The sequence below is a fragment of the Theileria orientalis genome, chromosome 2 (genome assembly GCF_000740895.1).
Source record: "Theileria orientalis strain Shintoku DNA, chromosome 2, complete genome".
Classification (NCBI taxonomy): domain Eukaryota; phylum Apicomplexa; class Aconoidasida; order Piroplasmida; family Theileriidae; genus Theileria; species Theileria orientalis.
The window spans coordinates 392,953-418,769 of record NC_025261.1 but is presented as its reverse complement, the minus strand read 5'-3'; the positions used below and the strand labels follow the sequence as shown (position 1 = coordinate 418,769).

Here is a 25,817-nt window from a genome sequence, read left to right as displayed (position 1 = left end):
GAGATACAAACATTCAAAAATCATATGGAAGATGAATATTTGAGGAAGGTTGTAATTTAAAAAGAACTCGAGAAAAACGATAACTGGAAAATGTAGAAAACGGTTGGTGATAGATACAATTGAAAACGAATGGGATAAAATAAAAAAAGATCGAAATGTGTAAAGATCAATGAGAAATACTATTAAAACGAGTGATGAATTGATGTAAAATTCATCAGTCAGTGATTTTAACGTATGATAAACACAGGGGCACACAATTAGGAAATTAAAAGAAAAAATAACAGTAAAAGACAAACGGTTTAAAATGTAATTATATCATTTATATGTATTCATAAAATTTATCTGTTTTAATCATTGTTTTGATAAATATATATGGGGTCGTAAATTTTTAAATAGTTGATTTGCTGGCTGTGATTAATTAATTTGTCAGTATATATAATAATATTTTGATTTAAATAGACACATCCCATAGACGGATAGGTTGGCGAACGTTGAGAGAGTAATGTCTAAGAGAAGTTCGTCAATTAGCTCAAACAGCTCGGGCTCCCTAGGATACCTCTCTTCCGAATCAGAGCCGCCAGGCACAATTAATACAGTAGGAGATTTCTTTGTTTGGACGTATGGCATTGTGCTTAGGATGTTAAAATGGTTGTGGTCGAAGGCGTTCGCAATATCGTGTATCATATTCGTACTGATGGACGTTATGACCACAGTGTTCTACAAAAGGTTCATAGACCACACGAGAAACTATATCATGTTCAGCATACAGCTTATCATAAGCACGTTCTGGTTTCTGATATCAATAATAGCAGTGTTCTGCCTGCTGTTCAAGAGAAAGTACATGAAGAGGCCATTCGACACGAAGCCACTGGTGTTCCTGGGCTTCCTGGATATGCTCTCGACGGGAATATCGGCATTCGGAAGCGCGCACACGAGCGGGCTGATGCTGGTGCTGCTGGGACAAATCTCAGTGCCGCTGACGATGGTCTCCTGCAAATTGTTCCTGTCGAAGAAGTACCACCACTTCCAGTACATAAGCGCACTGATAATACTGTTCTTCGCAATCCTGAAGCCGATGGTCAACAGAACGGACACGTCGGACAACAGGTTCTACAACAACGTGCTGTACCTGATCGCGTCAATCCCGGACGCAATATCGTCGGCACTGAGAGAGAAGCAATACACGTCAAAATTCTTCCACGTAATCAAGTACCAGTTTTTCGCATTCATGTTTCACTTCTTCTATAACATACTGTACACGCTCGTGACACTGCTGCCCTCGAAGGGCTTCTACAGCTACTTCGAAAGCCTGTACGACCTGTACGTCAACGGGTTCAAGTGCGTGTTCAAGGGAGTGAACACAATCGTTGAAAAGTGCGGGCCGACAATACACCCGACGTGTGACAACTGCAAGGACGCCTTTAAAATATACTGTATGTATATAGTCTTCAGCAGTGTCATCAGAATCGCATACGTGTTCATCATGCTCGACGGCTCGGTGACATTCACACTCCTCCTGGGCACAGTGAAGGTGCCGCTGACCTCAATAGCATTCTCGCTGCACTTCATAGCAGGAGACAGCACGACGAGCCTCAACTTCCTGGATATCGTCTGCTTCCTGGGCATCGTCTGCGGGCTTCTGCTCTACGCGCTGGGCTCGAAGCGCTCCCAGGATGAGCACCAGCTGCTGGATCAGCCGCTCCTGGAGGACCACGAGGACTTCTCAATCATGGCGGCGGACAGGCTTAACCACCCGGAGCCGACAAGTAGAGACGTTTTCACGTGACATCGCAATAGTAATAACACGCATAGCTATTTTCCTACACAAGTTGGTGGGATAGGGGAAGTCGAAGCTGGTACGAGTGCCATCAGGCAACGCAGAGTACCAGAGTTTGACCAGAGTTTGTAAAATATTACCCAAGAGTACGTTCGCAACTGCTGCACTGGTCACTGATAGTAGAGCGAGCGCATACTTTGAAACTGAGATTAGTGTTTAAACATTAATTTTTAAAACACACGAAGCATACACGATTAAACAGTTATAGTGTGGTTTATTACATGGTTAATGAGTTAATTAAAGTTGTATGGTCTTATTAGATAGTTATCTGATTGTTGGTGAAGTGCAAGTGGAAAATGTGAAATCACAATCTGACCAGGGCAACAGGTTGTGCTTATAGTATATAAATTCACACATACATTAATTAATACCACAAAAAGGGCGTTTTTGTCTATTGAATTTTGATGTTTTTAATTTAAGAGGGGACAAGGCTGTAAAATTGTTGAAATGTGTCATGAAATTCCATTGGATTTTGCTGTTGTGTTTGTTCTGCGCAGAAGCCAGAGAATGTAGTTTTAAGGTAACCAATATGCACATATGTGTTAGAATAACTGGGTTTTAACCGATTATTGTTTCCCCTTCTGATGATTCTATAGAAAGAATTGATGTTACTTGCACATAACGACTACAGGAGGATTCACACAGTACAAGAGCTAGAATGGTAAGCAAGCTGATTTTAAGTGAATACACAATTATTGAAAATAATGAGATATGCTGGTTGTAAGTGACACATTATTAAACATACAGCAATAAGATGGATAATTATGATATATATCAAACGCTCATAATGATTTAACTACACAGGAACAACGAATTGGCCACATCAGCACAAAAGGAAGCTGCAAGGGTGATTTAAGAAGTTTATAAAATAACTATCAGATAACAAAGGAACGATGTGACCTTCCCCTGTATTACTCAGGCTTAGCTGGAACAAATTACCTCTCTGTGGGAAAGCAACAGTTCGATGAAGGAATAGCAGTTAAATTCTGGTACGAAGGTAAGGATTTAAAACAAAAAATGCCATAAAACTGTATAAATATAGGGATAAAAGAGTACGATTTCAAAAGATGTAGGTAGCAAGGTAAACATGTCGTAGCAGGAGTAACCACGAGGAATCCAAACGTTTTGGCATTCACGCAATTAGTATGGAAAGACACAAAGGTAAGAAAAAGTAAATAATGCAAAATATAGGCGATTGGATGCGGAGTATCATGCTGTAGCGAAAACATGGTTTTGGTATGCAGATACTACCCGCTTGGAAATATTCCAGGTACCAACAAAAACAAATAGTAAATTATGCGTGTGAAAAATAATTGTGTTGAAAATATTATTCGTTTTAAAGATTAATATTAATGAATTGTGTCAAAATCATGTTTAGGACGCTTTAGTCAAAATGTGTTGGAAAAGGTAAAAAAAACTAGATGTTCATATCGTATAGTTTTATAATCGAGAGCCGGGAGAACTCTAATGTAATACGTACATCATATGTGTTAATTAGATCCTTACCACAATGGGGTGGTGTTAGGAATATATCATTCTAACGTTTTTATATAGTATAGTATTGACATGGGTAACCTTTTCAACAAACATCCAAAAACATACGGCCAAGGAAGCCACCAATGGTAAGTGTCTGGGAGTATTTAGGAATATAAATTAGTAGCCATATACCCTATTTGCAATATTCACATATTTGACCTATTTATGATGAATTTCTAATGAATATTCATTTAGCTGCGTGTGTTTTAATCGTCACGGACTCATAAGGAAGTACGGACTCGAAATATGCCGCCAGTGCTTCCGAGAAAGAGCCACCACAATTGGATTCCACAAGTATTGGTAATCCGCAAACGAATTTAAACTCCAATAATGTCATAACACATACATTATACACTTTTAATATAAGGGTGTTGATATGTGAGGCTAATATGGTTTCGTTCATGGGTAATTGCCATGACCGGTTTCACAGCACTCACGTCGGGGCCCGTGCATAAATGTATAATTCACGAAATACATTATTAACAATATGAGGGCTCAGTAATGGGACCGCGTATATATAGGGGTGCCAATAAATAAAAAGTGGATGGAACGTGTGTAAAATATTAGTAGAATGCATCGTTTGAATAGTGCACATTTTTACGGACCTGCCTGCGCTCCTTAATCTCGTTGACGTACTGGTCGACCTCGTTGGTAGACTGACCACCAGTAAACTGCGGCTTCAGCTCCCTAGCTACCTGCAGGAAGATGTTGCCGGCCTCCTGGAGCGCCTCCGCCCGCCTGAAGCGCCAGGAGGAGTCGACGGACATGTCCTTCAGGAGCCTCTTGCAGGAGGCCCTGACGGTGTTCTGGATGTCCATGAGGCAAATGTTCAGCATGGCGTCCAGGATCACGGGAATGCTCTCCTCGTTGTAGTTGACGCCGACGTCGGAAATCGGCTGCTCGGAGTCGTCAGCGCGCCTGCCGCTCTCCAGGACGGCAGTTTTGAACATGTAGGAAAACGTCTTCAGGCCCTTGCCGAGTGAGCGCGTCTTCTGCTTCGACTTGGCGAAGCGGCCCGAGAGGCCGAGGAATGAGGAGCGCTTGCCGATGTACTGCTTGGCGTAGTTCTGGTACGTCCACCCCAGAGTCTCCACGATGGCCACCGTGAAGCTGCTCTTGCACAGGTCCTCGGCGACTGCCCTGACGTGGTTCTTGAACTCGTCGAGCTCCCCGCAGACGAAGCTCCTGAGGAACTCCCGCAGGTTCAGCGCTATCTCGACCTCCCTGGCCTGCTGCAGCTTCTCAAAGTCGTGGGCCGTGGGCGTGAGGTTCTCGTTGATCTCGAGCTCCAGGTAGAGCGCCATCCTGAGTTTGCCGATGTACGGCTCGAGCGAGTCTGAGCCGAAGAGCATGCTGAAGAAGAGCTGCGAGTCCATGATCGACATGTCGCTGATTGCGGAGCGCCCGTACTTGTCGTACTTCTTCCGCCTCTGCTCGTCGCCCAGGATCTGGTACGCCTCCCCTAGCCTGTGGAACAGCTGGTTAAAATCTTCCTCGCCGTCCACGTTCATGTTCTTGTCGGGGTGGTACTTCTTCGCGAGCCTGTAGTAGGCCCTCCTGATCGTTTCCTGAGTTGCGTTGGGGGGCACTTGCAATATTTCATACAGCTCAGTCTCGAACACGTCGGTGTTGTTCTCGTAGGTCTCCTTGTTAGGGGGTGAGACTGCCGCATCCTTGTGAGACTCGCGATATTCCTTCAGCATCTTCGCCTCTTCCTCCAGAGAGTACCAGTTCTCTTCCCAGACCCTCTTCTCCTTGTTCCAGACCTTTCCGGAGGCCTTTTCGCAGATTGCCTTGGGCGTGTTCAGGGCTCCCCGGCCCACCTGGTAGAGTGACACTCCTATCCCTGCCAGGGGAAGTGTTATTGCAGCAAGCACACCGGCGCCGACTCCTTTGAAAAATCCCGTCACTCCGTCGTTTGTTACTCCAACCACCGGACAGAGGACTAGGCTGGTGGTCCCTATAACCACCCCTTTAGTTATACTTTTTATGCCCGAGCCAACTGCGCTCGTTATATCGCGAGGATTCCTGGTGCTGAACAGACCCGAAATTACTGGGTTCGAACTCACGATATTTTCATCTGTGTCCAACTTCGATGGCTTAACGTTGGAAAGTTTAAATGGAGACGAACTAGATTCCTCCTCATTTTGGGATGGTCTGGTTTTCGTTGGCTTAACGACTGAATGTGCTAGCTCTAATTTGAGCTCAGCAGCAGCCATAATATCATTGTTAATATCCTCCTCGTCCATTTTTATTAATGTCAATCGTGTTTGAGGAAAAATTAAATCTAAATGATGATTCAAAAGGTGATAAATGAGATATTTCTAATTTAAAGCCTGAATGCTTACAAATAGCAATACGATAGCATAATTATTATGAAACTGTGTATTTGCAAATAAAATCAGGGGTTATAATTATTATCATTATTAATTATAAGCCCAAATAATAAATACTTAAAACAATTTTATAACTCAGCATATATGCCACAAAATGAAGACAACAGTGAATTTATTGAAATAATTTAGTGAATAATATATATAAAATGGTGAATATTAATTAGAAACAAATATAATATTAAAAAAATGTCACTTGAAGTCGTGCAGCTAATAATCATGTAGGTAATATTTTTAGATCCAAAGTTGGTAAGCAAATGTGCCAAATAAACTTTTATTAAAATTGTGAATTATTATAAAGAGAAATATATAAATATGGGCTTATTATTGCCATGATTGACTATATTTATTATTCTTTATATTCATACCAAGTAAAATACAATAATTAGGCACTATGGATATTAGTAAAGACCACTTAACAAAATACACACTGCTTCTGTTATATGAATACGAAAAATGTCACCTTAAACTAGGAAGAAGTATAAAAGATTTATAACATATTATATTTGTGTTTAGCGTCAATAGAATCAGATTCAACAAATCTGTTTACCCAGTAATCATAGTATTTTAACAAAATTGGCGTTTAATAAATTAATATTTATTGATATTTAACTTTAATGGTATACACTATCAACATCTTTATGCCTCCCCATGTATGTGTTGTTATTTTTTACATTCTATGATGTTCCGACTGACGCTATCCAGAGTCGGGAATAAGATAAGATTTAATGGACTCCAGACCAGGTCCTTTTCCAGCGTGTACTCGGGAAAGGATATCTCGAGCAAGGATTTGGAAAAGAAGGATCCCAACTGGGCTATAGAAGAGACTAATTTTTGCCTAGGAAAAGTTACAGTATGTTTTTACTGGTTGAATTTATTTATTTTTATTTGATTTATCTATATCGTGAATTGGCTGTAAATTTTACTAATATTTGACGTTGTTTTCACATAACACATTTAGGAAATGATTTTTAAGGATACCGACGATCTTGCAAGGAGGACGTTGCAAATCATGGACAGTCAGCTGAGTAGGATGCACACGAGACTGCGCGACGGTACCTGCGTACCTTATATGACCCTGAGCCTGCACCAGGTCGTCGACAGACCGATACCGAACCACGTCTTCGTCGAACAGCCACTGCTCAAGTGGACGTGGGACGAGGCCTACGACGAGGCGTACGAAGACATGTAAACACCTGTATTTTAATTTTGCTGAAAACACCCATATACAAGTATATATACACCTGTGTATATACGCAAGTGTGTACATACAAGTCTACGTATATACGCACATACAAGTGTGTATGAACACATTCACACATATACCAAGGTGTGTATGTTGTTACAATATTAGTAGATCGATGCGATAGTCCAGCACCTGGTACTCTGCCACCGAATTAATCCCTAGATTAACCAAAGTAGCAAGGACACTAGTATGAACATCATTGGTTTCAATCAGGTGTGTATAAGTGCGCTGCTGAATGCCGTTGATAAAAAGCAACTCTCTTAGAGTAAAATGTTTCAAAATACTCGTGTCCGTGGCCAGGCACTTTAGAATAGTGGGCGATTTAGCATTCAAACTGTGAATATGATGCCTAATAAACTTCATTAGAACAGAGGGGTGGACAACTGCGTTAAAACACAAGTTAGATATGCTAACCAGAAGTGACTCATAAATGGTTCTATCATCCAATATTTTACATTCAACTATTGCGTTTCCACCGTCGGTGTATCCAACTACATTCTTTTTAGCTACCTTTAAAGGCGTATTTGCATCAATGTTACCACTGATGCTATTGCTAACACTAACACGGTTGTTATTGATATTGTTATTGGTTAATGAGTAAATGCTCTCTATATGCAGAGTGTTTAAGGACCTACTGAGACTGTGATCATACACGTTTGAGTCATTGCGATAGTCGAAGTGGTACAGAACATTTACAAAATCGGAAATCATGTTCTTAACATTGTACAATTTAACGCTTGTAAGAGCATCAACACAGCTAAAATATCCCAGCAATTCACTGCTATGGAATGATTTAACGAGCGATTCCAAAAGTTTCTTCACATTTTCGTCCAGGAAGTGCAATTTCTTACAGGAGTTAACAATGGATAAAATGACCTCAAAGTCAGAGCACTTAGCTGCAATAGCTGAATTCAAAACCCTTTTTAGGACATCAATGTTCTTTAATAAGACAACCATGGTTAAAAAATGGTTAAATTTCATCATTTCACCATTCAAATCGCCCCTTGACCTCGAATTTGTAGAAGCCACTCTCATAAACGCCCTGTCGGCATCTACATTAATGATCAACATGTTGACCCTTTTTGCTATCTCCGCGTCTGAGTTGTATTTAAGCATGTTCAAGCAAATGTCCATGTGACTCCAAGTATCATCCTTAAGGAACTCAGCGAGTCTTTCAAGAATCTGAAGGTTATAGAACTTTCCCAGGGTCAACAAATCAAGTCTAGTCAGGGATCCAAAATTTACACTAGCCAGTTTATTTTGCACCTTTTCTAAGATGCTATGCAGCACACTTGCGTCAGTGCTGAGTCTACTTTCCACTTCCTCGCCTGGTCCGTGACTACCACAGTTCAAGTGAACTCTCAGTGTGTTAATGGAATTATACAGCAGTATGTGATGAAACGTAGTTATCCTACTTGAGTCGAACTCCTTATCAAACAATTTAAGCAACGATCCCAAATCGTTGTATTTCAACTGCACCAGGTAGTGAAGCAGCAACACAGATTTATCGCCGAAAATAAAGTTACCGTTGTTGCAAATGCCGGCTACCATTCTTTTTAAAACCAGCTCGTTCTCTATTTTCCAAGCATGAAAACAGTTTGCAATTGTTAAAAGGTCCAAAACAACCACATTACTAAAATCTGTTCCAACAAGCTTGTTTACAAAGACTCTTTTAAAATCGTCTCCCACTGGGTAGTTCTTTGACAGTAACAGACTTGACATGTTACACAACTCCTGCAGGTTCATGTCGCCTGCTCTTTCAACTAAGAACCTGTAATGCCTGTCCTTGAACGAGTTGCGCCTCAACAGACTATACAATATGTTACAGCACTCTCTCCCTGTCAATGTCTTCCTCTCAGATGCCGATCTTGCGACATTGCTGTTATCCACATTGTGACTAGTGTTAACGCTCGAACTACCAGTCATAATCATCGAATCGACCCTCGGCATTAGAAAACCAAACAAGTTCTTCAACTTTACATTATTTGAAGAAATGTAAAAGCTCGTTGTCAAACTCTGGCTATCGAAATCGTCAATCTTTTGAGCAAACTTGTAAAATTTATATCCAGTATCATCAGTCAAGAGTTTTAACTTGTCGAAGGAAAAAAGTATCATGGAGAACTCCCTGGCGTTGACAAATCCCAGCAGCGACTCTAAGCGGCTAACAACACTGTTTATTGCATCCGAGTCGCGCACCTTTTCAAGGTGACTTGGAAAACATCTGGTCAGGCTTGCCAGAGAGTGAATTATGGCCACAGAGTGCTCAACAGGGAACCTGTATCTTTGCTCATCTTCCTCGCCGACACCCTCCTTACGCTCACTAAAAATCTTGCACATGTCCTCATTTGCTCTTAATAGTACCAAATCCAGCTGGTTGTCTGAAAGTGGAATCCTTAGTGTGTAGGAAGAAACCAAAATCATGTTAATCAGTTCCAGGTTTAACATAAAAATAGACCTTTTATTAATAACATCCGAGTATATTGAGTGTACCAAATCTCTGGACCTGGTCTTTTTAAATAAATCCCTTTCCATCTTTGTGACAACACACGTTAGCAAACATTTTGAATGAGGGCTTAGTTTCCTGAAATTTTCTGGATTCCTAACAAATTCGATATAATCGAGCCTAAAAACATGTTAATAGCAAGTTTGAAACCAGTATATATATTGTAGAACGTACCAAAACTTCTCGGATGTGTGTCCTTCCTGAAGCTTGTTTACCAGCCTAAGTCCAATTTGAGGAAGTTTGCCAACCCTCGAGTTTTTTAGAGTTGAAACCAGGGTATTCATATCATATTTAAAAAATCAACTGTGTAAATAAAATCGAAACGTATTCTGCTGTGTTGAACCCAGAACTGTGTTGGGTTAGTCGTAAGAATTAATCACTGTATTGACATAAATCTTTTGTAACATCATAAATATGATGAAAAATATTAGAAGCGTTTTTGGGATAATTCCCAGAAACGGAACTAGAACGTTTACGGTAAGTGTTAGAGTAGTATAGAACAGCGCAAAATTGCCTAAAATTAACACATTGAAACGTATTACACAAAGTTATGTCATCTTCACTGATTTAATGTTCTTAGACTTTTGAAAAGATACACAAGGAGCCTCCAAATTATGCATCAGTGCCCTTTGTAAAGGAGGATTTGGACGTGGTTTTCAAAGAGGTGCCAGATTTTAAGTATTATCACTTCGGTTCGCCGCAGAATGAGGGGAATCCGTTTAAAAACGTGCCAATGTCAGAGTCTATATACGTAAGAGGCTCAGAAGGGAGTTTTAAACCAGTGGATAACAAGTTTCAATACGCAAAGCTGGAAAACGGACTGAGAATAGCAGCGTTGGACAAGGGAGGGCTGGATTCGCACCTGGGCTTGTACGTGGGAGCAGGCTCAGCACAAGAAGAAGGGCACAACCAGGGAGTGTCCTCAATGGTGGAGAACATGGCCTTCTACAGCACAGCACACCTGTCACACCTGAGAACAATCAAAACAGTGGAAACGCTGGCAGCAAACGTGAGTTGCAACGCGTTTCGAGAACACACAGTGTACCAAGCAGAATTCCTGAGACAGGATCTGCCGTTCCTGTTAAACATATTAGTAGGTAAGTGTAAGTTAGAGGAGAGTTAAAATCGAGAACAGTATAGTTACGGCGGAAGGCATATTGGTACTTATAGCAATGAAAATGTTCTCAAAATAATGCGATGTGTAGGAAACGTGCTCTTTCCTAGGTTTCTGCCCTGGGAATTGAAGGCGAACAAGCACAAGCTGGAGGAAAAGAGAACGAAAATGTTGGAAAACCACGACCAGTTTGTGACGGAGTGCCTGCACAGCGTAGCATGGCACAACAATACGCTGGGAAACTATAACTACTGCCTGAAGGAAAGCGAAGGAAACTACACTCCGGAAATTATGAGGAATTTCATGCTAAAGCACTTCTATCCAAAAAACTGTGTCCTAGTAGGAGTAAATTTGGACCTCAAGGAGTTGTCAAAGTGGGCAATGAGAGCATTCGCAGAATACAACGCAATACCGAACCCGAAAGGTATGATAATTCTAGAAACCACGATTGGCGATATTGATTATAGAGAAATAGGTTGTGTGGATAGAGGGTAGAGATAATTGTTCTAGATAATGATTAACGAATAATTTCAGAGGAGAAGAAGTTGAAGCCAGAATACACGGGAGGAGTCAGATTTGAGCCTGGCCAAACACCATTTACTCACTTTGCAGTGGCATACCCAGTGGAAGGATGGGATAGCAAGCAGGTGATAGCGACAACACTGCTGCAGTCGATACTGGGAGGAGGAGGCAGCTTCACGACGGGTGGCCCAGGAAAAGGCTTGACAACGAGTTTATACAACAATGTGCTCAACAGGTACACAGTCATACACAGATATGTGGATAAGATGAGTGAAACGTAATACATCTGATGTAATGAACCTGTAGATACGAGTTTGTCGAAAGTTGCATGGCATTTAACACAGTGCACTCAACCACAGGGCTCTTTGGAATATACATGGTGGTCAACGGAGGATACGCATCAGGGAACCTGGCACAAGTGTTCTCAATAATTAAGGACGAGTTTGAAAGAATGAAACAACTGACTAACAAGGAGCTTACCAAGGGGAAAAACAGTTTAAAGTCCTTCCTGCACATGAGTCTGGAACACAAGGCAATAGTGTGCGAAGACGTGGGAAGACAGCTGCTGTTCTGCAACAGAGTGCTGGAGCCAGAGGACCTGGAGAGGCTGATAGACAGCGTCACGCTAGAGGAGCTGAAGGCGGTGGTGAACGACCTGAGAAATAATAAGCCGAGCGTAGTGGTACACGGGAAGCTGGATACCGTCCCGCACCCAGATGTAGTACTCGAGTTGCTGAGGTGACGAGGACTAGAACCAGTACTAAAACGACAAATACAACAACAGGTACAATGACAACCAGTGCAACAGGTACAACGGCAACTACAACAACAGCCAGTAGAATAACAACTACAACAACAGCCAGTATAATAACAACTACAACAACAGCCAGTATAATAACAACGACTACATTAAAATTATAAGAATGCTCAACGAATAAACTGATAAACGTAACTAATGATTAATGTGTAAGAGTACATGTTATCATATTGACGTTGGTGTGTTTGGAGTGTATGTGTGTGTTGAGGAAAGGCGAAGGCGATTCAAATAGATTACACATGGGTGAGATATGGTACATTAAAAGTCGCAGCTGGCACAGCCACGACAACCGCACAAAACACATTCAATGACCTTGCCAGGCTCAAGGTCACGCTTAGGAACGCGACAGATGCAGCTGGTGCCAAAATTCTGGCCGGAAGTCTGAACACAGCGAAGGCAGCAAAGGAATTCGTAGCCCTGCTTGCGCCACTTTGAAATTAAGTTGGCATCGGCGTAGCCCTCGCGAACACAGTAGTCGTACAACTCGCCTAAAACAAAGTAAAAATAAGAAAAATAAAGTAAAATGGAAAAAAGATCATGAGAGAGATAAAATGAGGACAAATGAAGACTGGGGAATAAGTAGGAGAATAAAAGGGAAACTTACGGGAGATTAGCTTCTTTTGATAAAACATCTCGTAAATATAGCGGGATCTCTGGTGGTGAATCCTGAAAATGGGCCAGAGGACCTCAGTGCGCCTCTTTCCATCGCCGGATTCCAACTGAGCCTGCTTCATCTTATCCTCGAGAGATTCCAAGGTTTCCGAGATTAAATCCCAGCCTTCCGGAGGAGGCTTGGTATTTAAAGTCCTAACTCTGGGCATATTAAAGCTTAAAAGCAAATAAAATAAGTGGATGTTGAAGAAAGTCCCCTACAAAAAAGTAAGTTTATAAGGTGGAGTAAAATGGACGAGTTTTTTGAAAAGTGTGTTTTTTATAAAAAATAGTTTTTAATGAGTGTTAATGGTTGTGTGTTGATTTTAATGTAAGATATTTAAGAACCATGTGATATTGCCACCCGATTCCTCTCTTCTAGTTGAGTTAATATCAACATACACATTATAAAAATATTTGATTATTAGTTAACTTTTGTATTTTAACGTGAAATTGTAGTATAGTAAATTTTTGTATGCTTGAAAAATGGAATTTGGTGCCATTGCATAAATATTATTCAACATTATTTTACGACGGTGTATATTTTATTTAATAATCAAACCCCTCTAATTTATAACAAATCACTCTTATTTATACTATTATTTATCCGTTCGTGTTATAACCAGATAATATATGCTTGATTGTTTACAAAAATAAGATGTGTATGTATCGTATATATCGATGTGTATCTTATTTGTGTAATAAAAACTTCTCATTATAATATATTTTACAATTTTATAGTAAATAAAGTTATAACAAGCAATGTAAAAGTTTGATAATGGAAATTATATAGGAATAAAGCTAGTAAATATCCAAGTATTAGTGTAATCGTTATTGACTACACTACTTGATCTACAAATTGTAATAATATATTGTGATATATTAAGGATCAAATTGTCCTAATATTAGTTAAATATTAGAATTTCCACAGTTATTGATATACAAATGTAAATCAATGATAAGTTTAAATTTTATACCGGTGTGTACAGGTGGTGTGTGCTAATTATATGTCGTCTAGACAAAAATGGCTAGGTTAATTATGTACAAAGCACTAACATTGATGAGTGTGTTGGTTTATAACAGAAATATCGAATCAGTCAATAATGATGTTTTAAATTTAGACAGCGATTCAAGTGAGTTGATGCTGATGAGATTTAACGAAGGAACAGGAGCATATATCGTATCATCATATCTCACAAATATTAGGTCTCGCATAACAAAAATAATGGATGGCCCTAGTACGATGTGGGTATCTGATCTGGATGATGAGACACTATCTTTGTTGAAAGTATATAAGTTATATGGAAAGAATAGATTGGCATATGTGTATAGTCTAGGTCATCTGATTAGACAAACGAGGTATCTTGTAAGGCAAACGAGGTATTTTGAAAAAATAAATAATAATTGGTATGAGATTCCAGAATTTTATTTTGATTATAAGTTAGAAAGACTCAGAAAAGAAAGGATTTTTGATTTGAAAAGTGATATTGATTATGATACTTTTTATGTCCAAGATCTTAGTTTATATGGATTAGAAACTTTAGTTTTTATTCCATATGATATTTATGATATTATATCGGTTTGTGATGATTTTGATGTAATTTGGGAAAGAAATAATGATTCGGATAAATGTACTTGTATTATTGTTCATGGAGATTTGCGAAATTCTCAATTGATTCATCTTCATCTCAAAATAAATAATACACATAAACAAATGTTTATGAGAAAGTATGAAGATGATTGGAAACAAACCGATAAAGAACAATTTTATCAATATTTGAATCAACTTGATGATCAAATGATTGTTAACCAAATGTATAATAATGATCTATAATTATTAATATTACTAACACATTGTGATAATATTAATAAATCCAATAAATTGAATCAATGTTAAACCATTGATTTTGTCATTTTAATGTTTTATAACTTTCTTTTTAATAAATTAGTGCACTGATTATTTATTACTACATCATTTTATATTTTATATAATTTTCAATTTTTATGTTTTATGTGTTTATTCTATAACATTTTATATTCACATATTTTTTTTAAATGTTATTATTTAACATTCAACTTATATAAATATTTAAAAATTGACTTTATAATTTTTTCCATTTAACACATTTGAATTATTCTACAAAACTATAAAACCCTGTTTAATGAATTGTGTAACTATGAAAATATACGATCTGCTTTGCGTCGTGTATTTCGGATGTACAATAGAAATCGCTAAGTCGGTAGGAAATCAAAATTTTAACATCGGAGATGTTACCAAAGACTATCTATTGATGAAATTGGTTCAAAGGATCGGGAAAATAACTATCATTACATACGTGACCAGGATGAGAAGCCGTATTGTAAAAGTAATGGACGGAGCAATTATAATTTGGGAGGCCAAAACAAACGGAGAATATTTGTCGCTATTGAAGATTTACAAATATTATGGAAGGAACAAATTAGCGTATGTATACAGTTTAGGAAATCTCGTTAGAAAAACTAAATTTTTTGAAGGGCGAAAGCACAATTGGTATGAGATTCCAGAATTTTATTTTGATTATAAGTTAGAAAGACTCAGAAAAGAAAGGATTTTTGATTTGAAAAGTGATATTGATTATGATACTTTTTATGTCCAAGATCTTAGTTTATATGGATTAGAAACTTTAGTTTTTATTCCATATGATATTTATGATATTATATCGGTTTGTGATGATTTTGATGTAATTTGGGAAAGAAATAATGATTCGGATAAATGTACTTGTATTATTGTTCATGGAGATTTGCGAAATTCTCAATTGATTCATCTTCATCTCAAAATAAATAATACACATAAACAAATGTTTATGAGAAAGTATGAAGATGATTGGAAACAAACCGATAAAACTAATTTCTATTCCTTTCTCAAGAAATTAGATAATGTAGACACACCTTTTTAAGGTGTATGATTTTTAATGTCAATTGACTCATGTATTTACTAATCAGGTGTTAACATTTTCAATGTCTGTTTTATTCATCTTTGAATAAATACATTATTACACCTTATTTTGTGTATAATTTATTATACTAGTTTGTTATAAAGTAAGTTTAATATGACGATGTGTATGTATATAATTGAAAGTTTATAACAAATTGATAATAAGAGCACAAACTTTAACAATATTGTTTGATATATTTATTTAACATTCCTATTGTATTAGTTTGTATTCATTAAATTCATTAGATTTTTACTATTTGATCTATAAATACATCTAAAAATTCAAGTTGTGTGTGTAAAATTGGCAGTCTACCTACATAAAGTGTGTATAAAGGGTTGTTTGTTCGTTATAATAGTGGCCGACATCGGAGATTAACTGTTCTTTAGTTATTTTGAAATAATATGTCAGACATTGACTTATAATATTCAAGCTTAGTTATGTTTGGTTAAAATGAATAATACAATACTTGTTTTGATTAAATGTATAGTATTACTAAATTTTTGTTTATGTGTATTTCCACGTCACAAAACAGTTCTTAACATATCTGACGAAACTAAAGATTTACTGTTACTTAGACTGAAGCAAGGTGAAGGACCGTTAAAGTATATTACGTATGTCCCAAATATAACAAAAAGTGTTACAAAAGTAATGGATGGCGCTTCAATTATTTGGAATACGGATCACCCTGAAGAGTTGCTATGTATGCTAAAACTAACACAATTGTACGGTAGATCTAGATTGTGTTATGCATACATATTAAGATCAACTGGACCAAGAACATTATATTTTAAAAGACAAGGAAATGATTGGGTTCAAGTAAGTGAAATAACATACGACAAGAAAATGCAAGAAGTAAGAAAACAGAGAATGTTTGATCTAACTGGTGATATGAACGACGGAACATACTTTATTCAAACACACGATTTGTACGGTCTGATATCAACTGTATTCATACCATATCATATGTATGATATTATATCGGTTTGTGATGATTTTGATGTAATTTGGGAAAGAAATAATGATTCGGATAAATGTACTTGTATTATTGTTCATGGAGATTTGCGAAATTCTCAATTGATTCATCTTCATCTCAAAATAAATAATACACATAAACAAATGTTTATGAGAAAGTATGAAGATGATTGGAAACAAACCGATAAAGAACAATTTTATCAATATTTGAATCAACTTGATGATCAAATGATTGTTAACCAAATGTATAATAATGATCTATAATTATTAATATTACTAACACATTGTGATAATATTAATAAATCCAATAAATTGAATCAATGTTAAACCATTGATTTTGTCATTTTAATGTTTTATAACTTTCTTTTTAATAAATTAGTGCACTGATTATTTATTTCATCTTGCATCGACTTGCTTTAATTGTAATAATTTGATTTAAATTTATGTGTAAAGCATATCTATATTTTATATCATGGTATGGTCTTTTACGCATTTTTTACATAAACAGACTAATGTGTATTTTAAAATTTTTATTACACTACTAGATCTACAAATTAATCTATAATATATTTAAAGGTATATCTACATTTTTTTTACCTTCCCGTAGATAATTTGGTACAGCATTGGTCAAATCACAATGCCTTTTGCAAATGGCTCAAAACTACTATAGTTTCATAAATTAACATTCTATCATTTGCTTTTGTTCACTTTTGTAAATAATTTTTAATTTTTTAAAACAAGGCATAATGATTCTTTACGTTTATATCTTTATATTGTTAATAAAATATAGTCCGTTGACCACCTTTGTTCACGCCAACCCACCAAATGTTTTAAACATAGCAGGAAATGTAGATGATTCAATATCAATGCACTTTCACGAAAAACTACCGGGATTTTCAGTTACTACATATCTGGCAAGCAGAATCGACAACATTACCAAAATAATCGATGGAGCTTATGCTATATGGGAGGCCACAATTCCTGGGACAAGACTATCACTTTTTAAAATGTATAGGCGCCAAGGTATCAATAAACTAGCCTATATATACTCAGTTGGCAACACCTTTTTTTATACAAGATATTATGAAAAGGTTCCAAATGGATACAGGAAAATTACTCAAGCTTTATTCCAATATAAGTTGGAGAAACTGATCAGAGAACGTTGTATAGACTTGAGTGAGGAAATCGATACAGACATTTTTATGGTTCAAAGTCATGATCTTTACGGCTTGATGGCTTATGTAATTATCCCCTATGACAAATATGACGTAATATCTGTATCTTATGGTTTCGATATACTTTGGGAGCAAAAGTTTGGAAGTGGTAAATGTACTTCTATTATATTTCACGGGCAACAGGATGATTTAAGGTTAGTTCATTTGAATATAAAGCAAACACATACACAAGGAGAAATTTTCCTAGCTAATTGTAACGGCGATTTCATACCGGTTACCAAAGAATATTTTTATCATGTTTTGAATAACATGGATTCGGAGGAAAAGCAAAAACTAAAAAGAACCAAAACTGTATAACTGTGAATATTACTTGAGTGTATGTTAAATGAAATATAACGATTGAAGTAGCTGTTTTGAATCAAACTGTTAAATCATGTATTTCATATATTAAATGTTTTAACATTTTGGTATATACAATATATTATTTTAAAAGCCATTACACAATTTAGTGGAGTTAGACTTAAAATACAAACATCGATTATCACAAATTCATTAGTACCTCAAATCTTAAAATCAAACACTATTAATTATATTAGTTGTGTAGTTTGGTATCTAGTTCCAAAAAAATGATCTTAACATTTAAGATCTATGAATTATTCATCTAGCATAAATATACCAAAGGCATACCATTATTCCAATTTGATATAAATTTCTGATCTTCATAACCAATTTACTTTACTTAGATGCAGTCCATATTAAGTTTTTGAATGCCTTTGTTACATACAATTTTTTAATTATCATCTGTCCCTTAATGTTAAACAATAGACATAATGGGCATAAATAAAGCAAATCTGCTATTATTATTCATTATATATTTTATAAACATTTTTGTAAAGGCTAACGACTACCAGACTCTTAATATTTCAGACTATTCAAAGGATGCTTGCTACTCAGTATTGAAAGAACGATACAAGGGGTTAGTGTTATCGACCTTTGTAGCACTTAGATGCCAGAACATTAAAAAACTTATGGATTCAGCATACACTATTTGGGACGGAACGAGATCAGGAAAGCACCTATATGTGTTCAAGGTTTATAGTTTAAATAATAAATACCAAATTGGGTACTTATATTTACACAGTGACATTACGAGCAGAACACGATACTATCAAAAACGTGGATATAATTGGTTCGAAATAAGCTTAGCCGAGTTTGGTTTATTGCTAGGACGACTGGAAGTTGAAAGACCCATAGATCTAAATGACAGTTTCGACACTTCTGTGTTCTTGACGCAGAAACACAATTTTTTTGGGCTTCCAGCAACTGTGGTCATTCCGCGTGAAAGATTCGTTATAACCAATATTACGGACGACGATGAACTTATTTGGAGAAGACCAAGCACCTCACATAAATGCACATCTGTTATAATTCATGGGCACAGAAACAATCCAAGAATGCTTCATTTGCACATCAAGGATGAGAATTCTCACAAAGAACTCTTTTTCTTCAAACATGACGGTTGGAGTTCGACCAAAAAACCTTATTTCTACTTTAGACTATCCGAACTTGATATTGAAGAAATGAAAAGGAGTCGACAGGAGGATTTAGAGAAGGAAGAATTGAGGATGCTCGAGATGGCCGCAACTACTAACTAATATCAATATTTTTTTAATTTAAAAATTTTAAATAATGTTTAGTCATACGCTAATTTTAATATATTATATAATACACATTATGTAATTACCGTTTGTATCATTTTAAGGAAACAAATTGTGTCAAACAGATACTTCAACTTGAAGTTTTCAATGCGATATTAAGTGCGTAGAGCAAATTCAAGTTATTGTAACAATTATATAATTCATCCTTAACCTGCTCATATTTTCTTTGACCTCCGAGTAACAATTCCTTTTTAAGCTTAATTTTTTCTTCTAAGTCAGCAATATCTTTCTTTAGTGCCTTTCTGACCATTTTTTTGGAATTAGAATTAAAATCCAATCCATATTCGTTATAAAACTTTTTTATGTAGTCCAAACTGTCGAAAATATCCGTTAATATATTCTCTTTTTTTCTAATATCCCTCAAATAATTTGACACTGTCTTTTCATTTTCATCGAGCCTCATCTTGATTTCATTTACTACCTCCGATATCTAAATTATTATATGTGCTCATAAAACGTACACTTTTGCACTTGTATATAAGTCTATAGACTTCAGTGTCGGATTTTAATGCCTCTTTTACTCTTTCCTCCCTAAACATAGGGGTAAATTATATTCAAAAGTACCCAAGTGAATTGACTTGTGGAATTGCTTCGTGAGGAGCGTTATTAAGTCCGTGAACAATATCCTGTTTTAACTTAGTAAATGATTCAACGTATTTATCTTGTTGTCCAGTATCATCTTCATGGAGTCTTTTGCCAGACACGTATTTGTCATAGTCTTCAAAATTTGAAACAACTTCCCACACTACGTCGACTAAGGGCTTCTCATACAACTCATTAGGACACCTAAACAGCATTGAAGGACTGATTACTTCAACTATCCAATACGACTGTATATTACCTGATTATGTTTCCCTGGGCCCACTTATGAGGAATCGGATTTAGTAACTTGAATGACACTTTCTGCGCTGGATACTCCCTGGGAATCGTCCTATAGTTGATGTGTAAAAAAAAATACAAATCGCTAACATTTCCAAAACACATTTTGATCTACCAAAGAAACAACTAATCGGAATACCAAAAACTGTTGGTCTGAATCCCCAACTCCTTACTAAAAATAAATTTCATCATCGCAACATACGTTTTGGGAACTCCTTCTTTAGAAGCAATATCTGAGCACTTCTATCATAAAATATAACCATTTTAAATTTAAAATACAAAAATCAAATAATTAAACATATTTAAGCCATTAAAATTATATTTGAAATAGTTATACTACATTTTCACAAAGTTGTGTTGGATTATCATGTTGCTACACATTAATGCAATTTATTTATAATTTTCATGAATTTCAATCACAACTGTTTTATATTATATTTATTATTCATAAAATCATGTGTTTTCTCTAAATCAATACCAAAAAAGGACCAAATCTTGTTAGATTTGAATGATACCATAAAGAAGGCAAGAGGAACAATAAAAGTAACTCCATTTTAAATAATATACGAACTTTTAGGAATTTGAGGAACTATATAAGCTTACAAAGACCGAAGTTGCTAAATTTAAGGATGTAATTAAGGACCTTCCTAACAACAACTACACACATGAACGATTCATCCAAGTAGCTGAACCTGCAAATGAGGGGAAAATAAGGTACGCTGTTCAATAATAATTGTAAAAACATGTGCCCAAATGATATTTACTTTGAATCATAACCATACACACTTATTACACAATAGGGAGAGTCTGTACGTTACTCAACTTAAAAGATCTACACCTCAGTCAAAAATATCAATAGATGTCAAAGAGGTAAGTTTTTACGAATAAATTCACAATTCAACGGTTGAAAACACATTTATTAATTCAGAACGTCGACGATATAGTTAACAACACTTCTGAACTTGCCTCATTTACAGATGAATCAGATGAAGACTACTTCGAAGTAATAGATATTTATATTAATAACCCTAATTTTATTCATTTCACAAATTTAAACGGTACCATTACCTAAATATATCATCCAATCACCCAACTAATCAGTTAATCATTTTAGGAAGAGCTACACAGAATGAAGATGGAAGGTTGGTTCATCAAGATAAACGTTTTAAATAATATTATTCTTAGAAATTTCCAGGTCGAGAGTTAAGTCAATAGAGGTGAGTGAACAACGTCATAAATAACAATGTAGGATCAAATAAGGAGTATGCAAAACGAGGTAAAAGCACTTTAATATATTTTTAAATTAAAAAACTGAATTATGTGTAGATTCAAAGATTAATAACTCCTAAGCAGCCAGTCAAAGTCGACACATCTGGTGAAAAAAAACCAGAGTTAGAGCTAAGCCATATACTACCTATTAGCAACAATCATCAAAAATTATTAATTAACACACTCGTTTTAGATCTACAAATTCCGTTGCCAAAGTCGTTTGCGAGAATTCTAACACCGCCTAACCTCATAATTTACTGGGCTCACTATATGTGTTATTAGTGTTTTGTTTAATGGAGGATAACTATAAAAGATGTGTAGATCCTTCCTGTTATGATAGAGATCCGTCCTCAAAATTACTCGATAACTACCCTCCCGATCGTACGGAGCTGGGAAACGCCGGGTGGCTTTTTCTACACACAATCGCTACACAATACCCAGAAAAACCAGTACGGTCCATACCTTAAATTATATATAACACCAGACTGTATTTATCAATAATTTTCAGGACGAAGATACGAAGCTGAGGTATTTGGGATTTCTACACTCCTTTGCTAGGCTCTACCCATGCTCAATATGCAGAGAAGGCCTCGTTCCCATTTATAAGCAGATACCACCCAATGTTGAGTCTAGGAAGAGCTTCTTGCTATGGACCTCTAGGCTGCACAATTTTGTCAACAAGGACACCGGTAAGCCCGAGGAGAACTACACCTACGAGCAACTGCTTGAAAAATACTCAAGTTAATGTGTAAAATACACAGTACATGATAGGTAAACCTCATGAGTTGCGATCATATTAGCGGAGTCGGTTTACAAGTGGACTAAGGGGATTCAATGCCTATAACAGATCGGTATCGGCAACAAACTTTAAAATACACGGCGACAAGGTGTTAAAAAAACGACTCCATCTCATTTTCCTGGACATCCTCTAAATCGAGAGGCCTCTCCCTCTTGCGGTCAATTTGCTGGAACTTGGACTTGTCGAAGTTGCCAAACTCGTTGGTCAGTTCAACCTTGCCGTCGTCGTGGAGCTGCTTAGAATAGTAGCCGCACCCGGGGTTGGTGCAGACGAAAACGAGCATCATGGCGTCGTCAGTGACTCTTTCAGGCAGCTGAAAGAACACTGCCTTCTGATGTCCGCACTTCAGGCACTTCCAACGGGTCGTCCTCCCAAGAGTGGGATCCTTAACAACCTGAGGCGAAACAAAGATGTCCTCCCTAAATTAAATAATAAAACGGCCTTAAAACAAATGAATAAAAGACCACAAACACAAAACGTACTTTCCGCTAAAGTGGTAGCTGGTGCGATATATACAATTATCGGAGGAACTATTAGAATCTGAGACTCTGGAGAAGTCACACTGCCGACAAAAGTATCTCAGCTGCTGTTTGCGTGTGTCAGCCTTTGCATAGAGAATATTATTGCTAAAAATGAATGTTAGAACAATAATAAATTAAAAATGTAGGTATTTAAGTAGTTAAAAAAGGGAAAGTATACGAACAAGTAAATAACACAAAAATATCTAAAATGAATAAGAAACAAACCATTCTGGGCAAAAATTAATCTCAGTCATTTTATTAAAACAAATATTTAAACATATATAAAACAAATCTATGAAAATAACAAGTAAAATGAAAATAAATTAAAGCAGTACCCCATGGCAAAGAATTTAAGTTTAAATCAATAGTGATTCAACAAACATATTTATTCGTTTTAATACAAAAACACATTTAACAAATTGAAATATGTTAGTCATTTAAGAACTTGAAATTGAACCTAATCCTCAAACAAATAACTGAAGATATAAATTATGAACTAGAGATACTGTTTATTAGCGATGAAGTTATTTTGAAAACGAAGTTCTTCCTAAAGGAGACTGTATTCGACCTTCAAAACCTACCTGTTGAACGGCAATGCCAAAAGAGTCAATACGATTCCAACGTTAATCCAGTTTCTTAATATATCCCAAAACTATATATACAATGTACACTGTTAAAATTAAACAAGATACTCGAACATTCACAAAAATATTTATTTATATATACACATACCAGTGGATTGTTGCAAAAAAGTGAGACTAAAATCCCAGAGTACAACACCAGCGAGTGGACTATATTACAGTAGTAGAAAACTGAAACCTTATTTTCCTGGTTCCTTGCAAACAAATCCAATGCTCCAATCTATAAACCCGGTCAACAATATGTCATAAAATTATTTAAGGTGATGAAACTTACTATCGACAGGTCGGTGTATTGAATGAGAGGAACATACAAACAGATGAGGTCGGTTAAAAAACATGAGAACAATGCCATATAGCAAGTGACCAAATTCGATTTCGTAAACCCTCTTTGAAACAGTCTATAAAAATATTAAATGTGTAACCACATTGAGTAAAGCACACAGCAATTCAATAAATTAAATAATCGATCATAATGAACAAAATTTAATAAAAAGGTGAAAATATGTGTGTAATTACTTGTAGCTTTTAAACTTGGTTATGGAAAGGTCGTCTCCTACAGGCTCAACGACATCGAGTGGAATCATTTCAAAAAACAACAATCCACAAAGTACGCATCATAGAAACAAACCAAATGTATGAAATTTAAAAACTATATTACACATTAAAGGGAATTGTTAACTAAAGTGGCCATATAGTACCCGTTCATTCCCCTAGATTCGGGGAGTTGTAGTGTTTGCTGCTCAACAGCCAAATTAAACTTTTTTGAGAAGAAATCCACCTGTAAGTTATTCTCCCGTTTAAAAATGCTACAGGTGATGTACACGAGCTTCCCATCCTTTTTCAAAAAGGGTATCGACTGCTCCACAATCGACCTCTGGTTCATAATCAATTTAGTCAACTACACATTGAGTTACTTCAATCACGTTTTCAACCCAAACTATCTAAATTTTCTACAAATTCCCTACTTGGTCTGTTCTGAAGCTCCATTTCCTGTCGGGGTTACTTCTGTAAGCTCCCACCCCCGAGCACGGCACATCCACAATAACCTAATAGAATAAAACACTATTAAACGGGTGAATAATCAGCATTAAAAGGACTAAAATGGTATAAAATCCATGCTAACTAAATTTAGACGTCTATATGGTTCTATCAACTCACATAATCCATCTTTCCATAAAACTTTTTAAAGTCCTCCAAGTTCCTATCAATTATATAGTAATTTCTAATTCCGGCTTTGAACATTCTTTTTTTTGCCTAAACAATAATTATTCTACTAGGAACTAGGATAAACAAACCTTCAACAAATAATTATCATTAATGTCATGTAGGTATATTCTCCCCTTGTTTGCGAGCTTTGGGCCAATTACGAGTGATTTTCCACCAGTCCCGCAGCAAAAATCAAGCACGTGTTGTCCTTCTTTACACTAAACATTACGAATATGTTAATCTGGTGTGTCTAAAATCATGTTTATATGTGAATATAGTCTATGGTTACATGTATGTTCTGCCCTATCAGCTGGCTTGACTCATCTTGAATTTCCACAATCCCGTTTTTATATTCCGGACATTCAAGCAACTTCCTTTTATCTGTAACGAATAGGCCAGAGTTTGAAAAAAAACACTTTTCAACGGGCACACCTGAAGCACATGTTATGTGTAAATTGGCTGGAACAAACGGTGTATTTAGTGCTTCTAATCATTTACTGTACAATCACACTTACCCTTATGAAGCAAGAATTTATATGCCTTATCTCTTGAAATTTTCAAAGTGTTGACTCTCAGATAACTAACTGGCTCCTCGTTCAACACATTGCAAATTTCCATCGCCTTTTCAAGCCCATATTCATCTTCTATCAAACTAAACAGGTCTTCCGGGAATGAACATCTGATGTGTGGAGATAGCATCTTATTATTCGACATTAACCTCCACCTATCACCCATCAAATAGTTCTTCATCATGGAAGTCCAGGTTAAAGGCTTCGAGCTGGTGTGCTCAATCAGCAGCTTCCAGCGCAAAACCTCCCTAAAATGATGAGAAATCCATGCTCTGTTGTTTGTGGAGACTTTGTTTGCCAGGAAATAGAATTTCAAGAAGGTTGAGATTCCGAGGGTGGCCGAATTTATTTTGAAGTATTGAGAAAGACTATTTTCGAGGTGCCTAGCCCTAGTACTGTTTAACCCTAACATATAAAACACATATATAAGATACAGAAAAGACTTATATTTAAATTAAGGATGCACATACCCAA

At 36.4% G+C, this 25,817-nt stretch overlaps 18 protein-coding genes across 18 annotated transcripts; 11 read left to right on the top strand and 7 right to left on the bottom strand.

The window, feature by feature from the left end:
• Window positions 1-502: 502 nt before the first annotated feature.
• Window positions 503-1,786, top strand: TOT_020001033 (transporter protein cg10; the record flags this gene model as incomplete). The annotated part of the gene is made up of 1 exon (XM_009691941.1): window positions 503-1,786. One exon carries the CDS (start codon window positions 503-505, stop codon window positions 1,784-1,786), a length of 1,284 nt encoding a protein of 427 aa, XP_009690236.1.
• Window positions 1,787-2,084: 298 nt separating this feature from the next.
• Window positions 2,085-3,828, top strand: TOT_020000205 (ribosomal protein S29; the record flags this gene model as incomplete). The annotated part of the gene is made up of 9 exons (XM_009691940.1): window positions 2,085-2,164; window positions 2,258-2,357; window positions 2,434-2,498; window positions 2,642-2,684; window positions 2,717-2,834; window positions 2,934-2,998; window positions 3,029-3,107; window positions 3,397-3,459; window positions 3,602-3,828. 9 exons carry the CDS (start codon window positions 2,085-2,087, stop codon window positions 3,826-3,828), a joined length of 840 nt encoding a protein of 279 aa, XP_009690235.1.
• Window positions 3,829-3,936: 108 nt separating this feature from the next.
• On the bottom strand, window positions 3,937-5,622 carry TOT_020000204 (molecular chaperone DnaJ; the record flags this gene model as incomplete). The annotated part of the gene is made up of 1 exon (XM_009691939.1): window positions 3,937-5,622. One exon carries the CDS (start codon window positions 5,620-5,622, stop codon window positions 3,937-3,939), a length of 1,686 nt encoding a protein of 561 aa, XP_009690234.1.
• Window positions 5,623-5,630: 8 nt separating this feature from the next.
• On the top strand, window positions 5,631-6,262 carry TOT_020000203 (hypothetical protein; the record flags this gene model as incomplete). Its single annotated transcript, XM_009691938.1, has 2 exons — window positions 5,631-5,679; window positions 6,156-6,262. 2 exons carry the CDS (start codon window positions 5,631-5,633, stop codon window positions 6,260-6,262), a joined length of 156 nt encoding a protein of 51 aa, XP_009690233.1.
• Window positions 6,263-6,445: 183 nt separating this feature from the next.
• TOT_020000202 (conserved hypothetical protein) lies at window positions 6,446-6,958 on the top strand (the record flags this gene model as incomplete). Its single annotated transcript, XM_009691937.1, has 2 exons — window positions 6,446-6,619; window positions 6,728-6,958. The coding sequence occupies 2 exons, from the start codon at window positions 6,446-6,448 to the stop codon at window positions 6,956-6,958; spliced, it is 405 nt and encodes a 134-aa protein (XP_009690232.1).
• Window positions 6,959-7,108: 150 nt separating this feature from the next.
• On the bottom strand, window positions 7,109-9,799 carry TOT_020000201 (conserved hypothetical protein; the record flags this gene model as incomplete). The annotated part of the gene is made up of 2 exons (XM_009691936.1): window positions 7,109-9,635; window positions 9,690-9,799. 2 exons carry the CDS (start codon window positions 9,797-9,799, stop codon window positions 7,109-7,111), a joined length of 2,637 nt encoding a protein of 878 aa, XP_009690231.1.
• A 130-nt stretch (window positions 9,800-9,929) lies between these two features.
• TOT_020000200 (mitochondrial processing peptidase subunit alpha) lies at window positions 9,930-11,893 on the top strand (the record flags this gene model as incomplete). Its single annotated transcript, XM_009691935.1, has 5 exons — window positions 9,930-9,992; window positions 10,096-10,612; window positions 10,721-11,053; window positions 11,164-11,386; window positions 11,458-11,893. 5 exons carry the CDS (start codon window positions 9,930-9,932, stop codon window positions 11,891-11,893), a joined length of 1,572 nt encoding a protein of 523 aa, XP_009690230.1.
• A 333-nt stretch (window positions 11,894-12,226) lies between these two features.
• Window positions 12,227-12,789, bottom strand: TOT_020000199 (the record flags this gene model as incomplete). The annotated part of the gene is made up of 2 exons (XM_009691934.1): window positions 12,227-12,427; window positions 12,538-12,789. 2 exons carry the CDS (start codon window positions 12,787-12,789, stop codon window positions 12,227-12,229), a joined length of 453 nt encoding a protein of 150 aa, XP_009690229.1.
• Window positions 12,790-13,643: 854 nt separating this feature from the next.
• On the top strand, window positions 13,644-14,453 carry TOT_020000198 (conserved hypothetical protein; the record flags this gene model as incomplete). The annotated part of the gene is made up of 1 exon (XM_009691933.1): window positions 13,644-14,453. One exon carries the CDS (start codon window positions 13,644-13,646, stop codon window positions 14,451-14,453), a length of 810 nt encoding a protein of 269 aa, XP_009690228.1.
• A 343-nt stretch (window positions 14,454-14,796) lies between these two features.
• TOT_020000197 (conserved hypothetical protein) lies at window positions 14,797-15,555 on the top strand (the record flags this gene model as incomplete). The annotated part of the gene is made up of 1 exon (XM_009691932.1): window positions 14,797-15,555. The coding sequence occupies one exon, from the start codon at window positions 14,797-14,799 to the stop codon at window positions 15,553-15,555; it is 759 nt and encodes a 252-aa protein (XP_009690227.1).
• A 489-nt stretch (window positions 15,556-16,044) lies between these two features.
• Window positions 16,045-16,830, top strand: TOT_020000196 (conserved hypothetical protein; the record flags this gene model as incomplete). The annotated part of the gene is made up of 1 exon (XM_009691931.1): window positions 16,045-16,830. One exon carries the CDS (start codon window positions 16,045-16,047, stop codon window positions 16,828-16,830), a length of 786 nt encoding a protein of 261 aa, XP_009690226.1.
• Window positions 16,831-17,312: 482 nt separating this feature from the next.
• Window positions 17,313-19,396, top strand: TOT_020000195 (uncharacterized protein; the record flags this gene model as incomplete). Its single annotated transcript, XM_009691930.1, has 2 exons — window positions 17,313-18,092; window positions 18,638-19,396. 2 exons carry the CDS (start codon window positions 17,313-17,315, stop codon window positions 19,394-19,396), a joined length of 1,539 nt encoding a protein of 512 aa, XP_009690225.1.
• A 38-nt stretch (window positions 19,397-19,434) lies between these two features.
• On the bottom strand, window positions 19,435-20,256 carry TOT_020000194 (conserved hypothetical protein; the record flags this gene model as incomplete). Its single annotated transcript, XM_009691929.1, has 4 exons — window positions 19,435-19,445; window positions 19,535-19,889; window positions 19,921-19,990; window positions 20,024-20,256. The coding sequence occupies 4 exons, from the start codon at window positions 20,254-20,256 to the stop codon at window positions 19,435-19,437; spliced, it is 669 nt and encodes a 222-aa protein (XP_009690224.1).
• A 487-nt stretch (window positions 20,257-20,743) lies between these two features.
• Window positions 20,744-21,889, top strand: TOT_020000193 (conserved hypothetical protein; the record flags this gene model as incomplete). The annotated part of the gene is made up of 5 exons (XM_009691928.1): window positions 20,744-20,881; window positions 20,916-21,052; window positions 21,139-21,208; window positions 21,267-21,341; window positions 21,665-21,889. 5 exons carry the CDS (start codon window positions 20,744-20,746, stop codon window positions 21,887-21,889), a joined length of 645 nt encoding a protein of 214 aa, XP_009690223.1.
• Window positions 21,890-21,900: 11 nt separating this feature from the next.
• TOT_020000192 (uncharacterized protein) lies at window positions 21,901-22,352 on the top strand (the record flags this gene model as incomplete). Its single annotated transcript, XM_009691927.1, has 2 exons — window positions 21,901-22,056; window positions 22,116-22,352. The coding sequence occupies 2 exons, from the start codon at window positions 21,901-21,903 to the stop codon at window positions 22,350-22,352; spliced, it is 393 nt and encodes a 130-aa protein (XP_009690222.1).
• Window positions 22,353-22,497: 145 nt separating this feature from the next.
• On the bottom strand, window positions 22,498-23,181 carry TOT_020000191 (DNA-directed RNA polymerase 2 subunit; the record flags this gene model as incomplete). The annotated part of the gene is made up of 3 exons (XM_009691926.1): window positions 22,498-22,825; window positions 22,889-23,032; window positions 23,153-23,181. The coding sequence occupies 3 exons, from the start codon at window positions 23,179-23,181 to the stop codon at window positions 22,498-22,500; spliced, it is 501 nt and encodes a 166-aa protein (XP_009690221.1).
• Window positions 23,182-23,504: 323 nt separating this feature from the next.
• Window positions 23,505-24,152, bottom strand: TOT_020000190 (conserved hypothetical protein; the record flags this gene model as incomplete). Its single annotated transcript, XM_009691925.1, has 4 exons — window positions 23,505-23,579; window positions 23,660-23,788; window positions 23,843-23,966; window positions 24,085-24,152. The coding sequence occupies 4 exons, from the start codon at window positions 24,150-24,152 to the stop codon at window positions 23,505-23,507; spliced, it is 396 nt and encodes a 131-aa protein (XP_009690220.1).
• A 77-nt stretch (window positions 24,153-24,229) lies between these two features.
• Window positions 24,230-25,755, bottom strand: TOT_020000189 (uncharacterized protein; the record flags this gene model as incomplete). Its single annotated transcript, XM_009691924.1, has 6 exons — window positions 24,230-24,466; window positions 24,534-24,614; window positions 24,727-24,822; window positions 24,864-24,992; window positions 25,064-25,260; window positions 25,290-25,755. The coding sequence occupies 6 exons, from the start codon at window positions 25,753-25,755 to the stop codon at window positions 24,230-24,232; spliced, it is 1,206 nt and encodes a 401-aa protein (XP_009690219.1).
• Window positions 25,756-25,817: the final 62 nt, after the last annotated feature.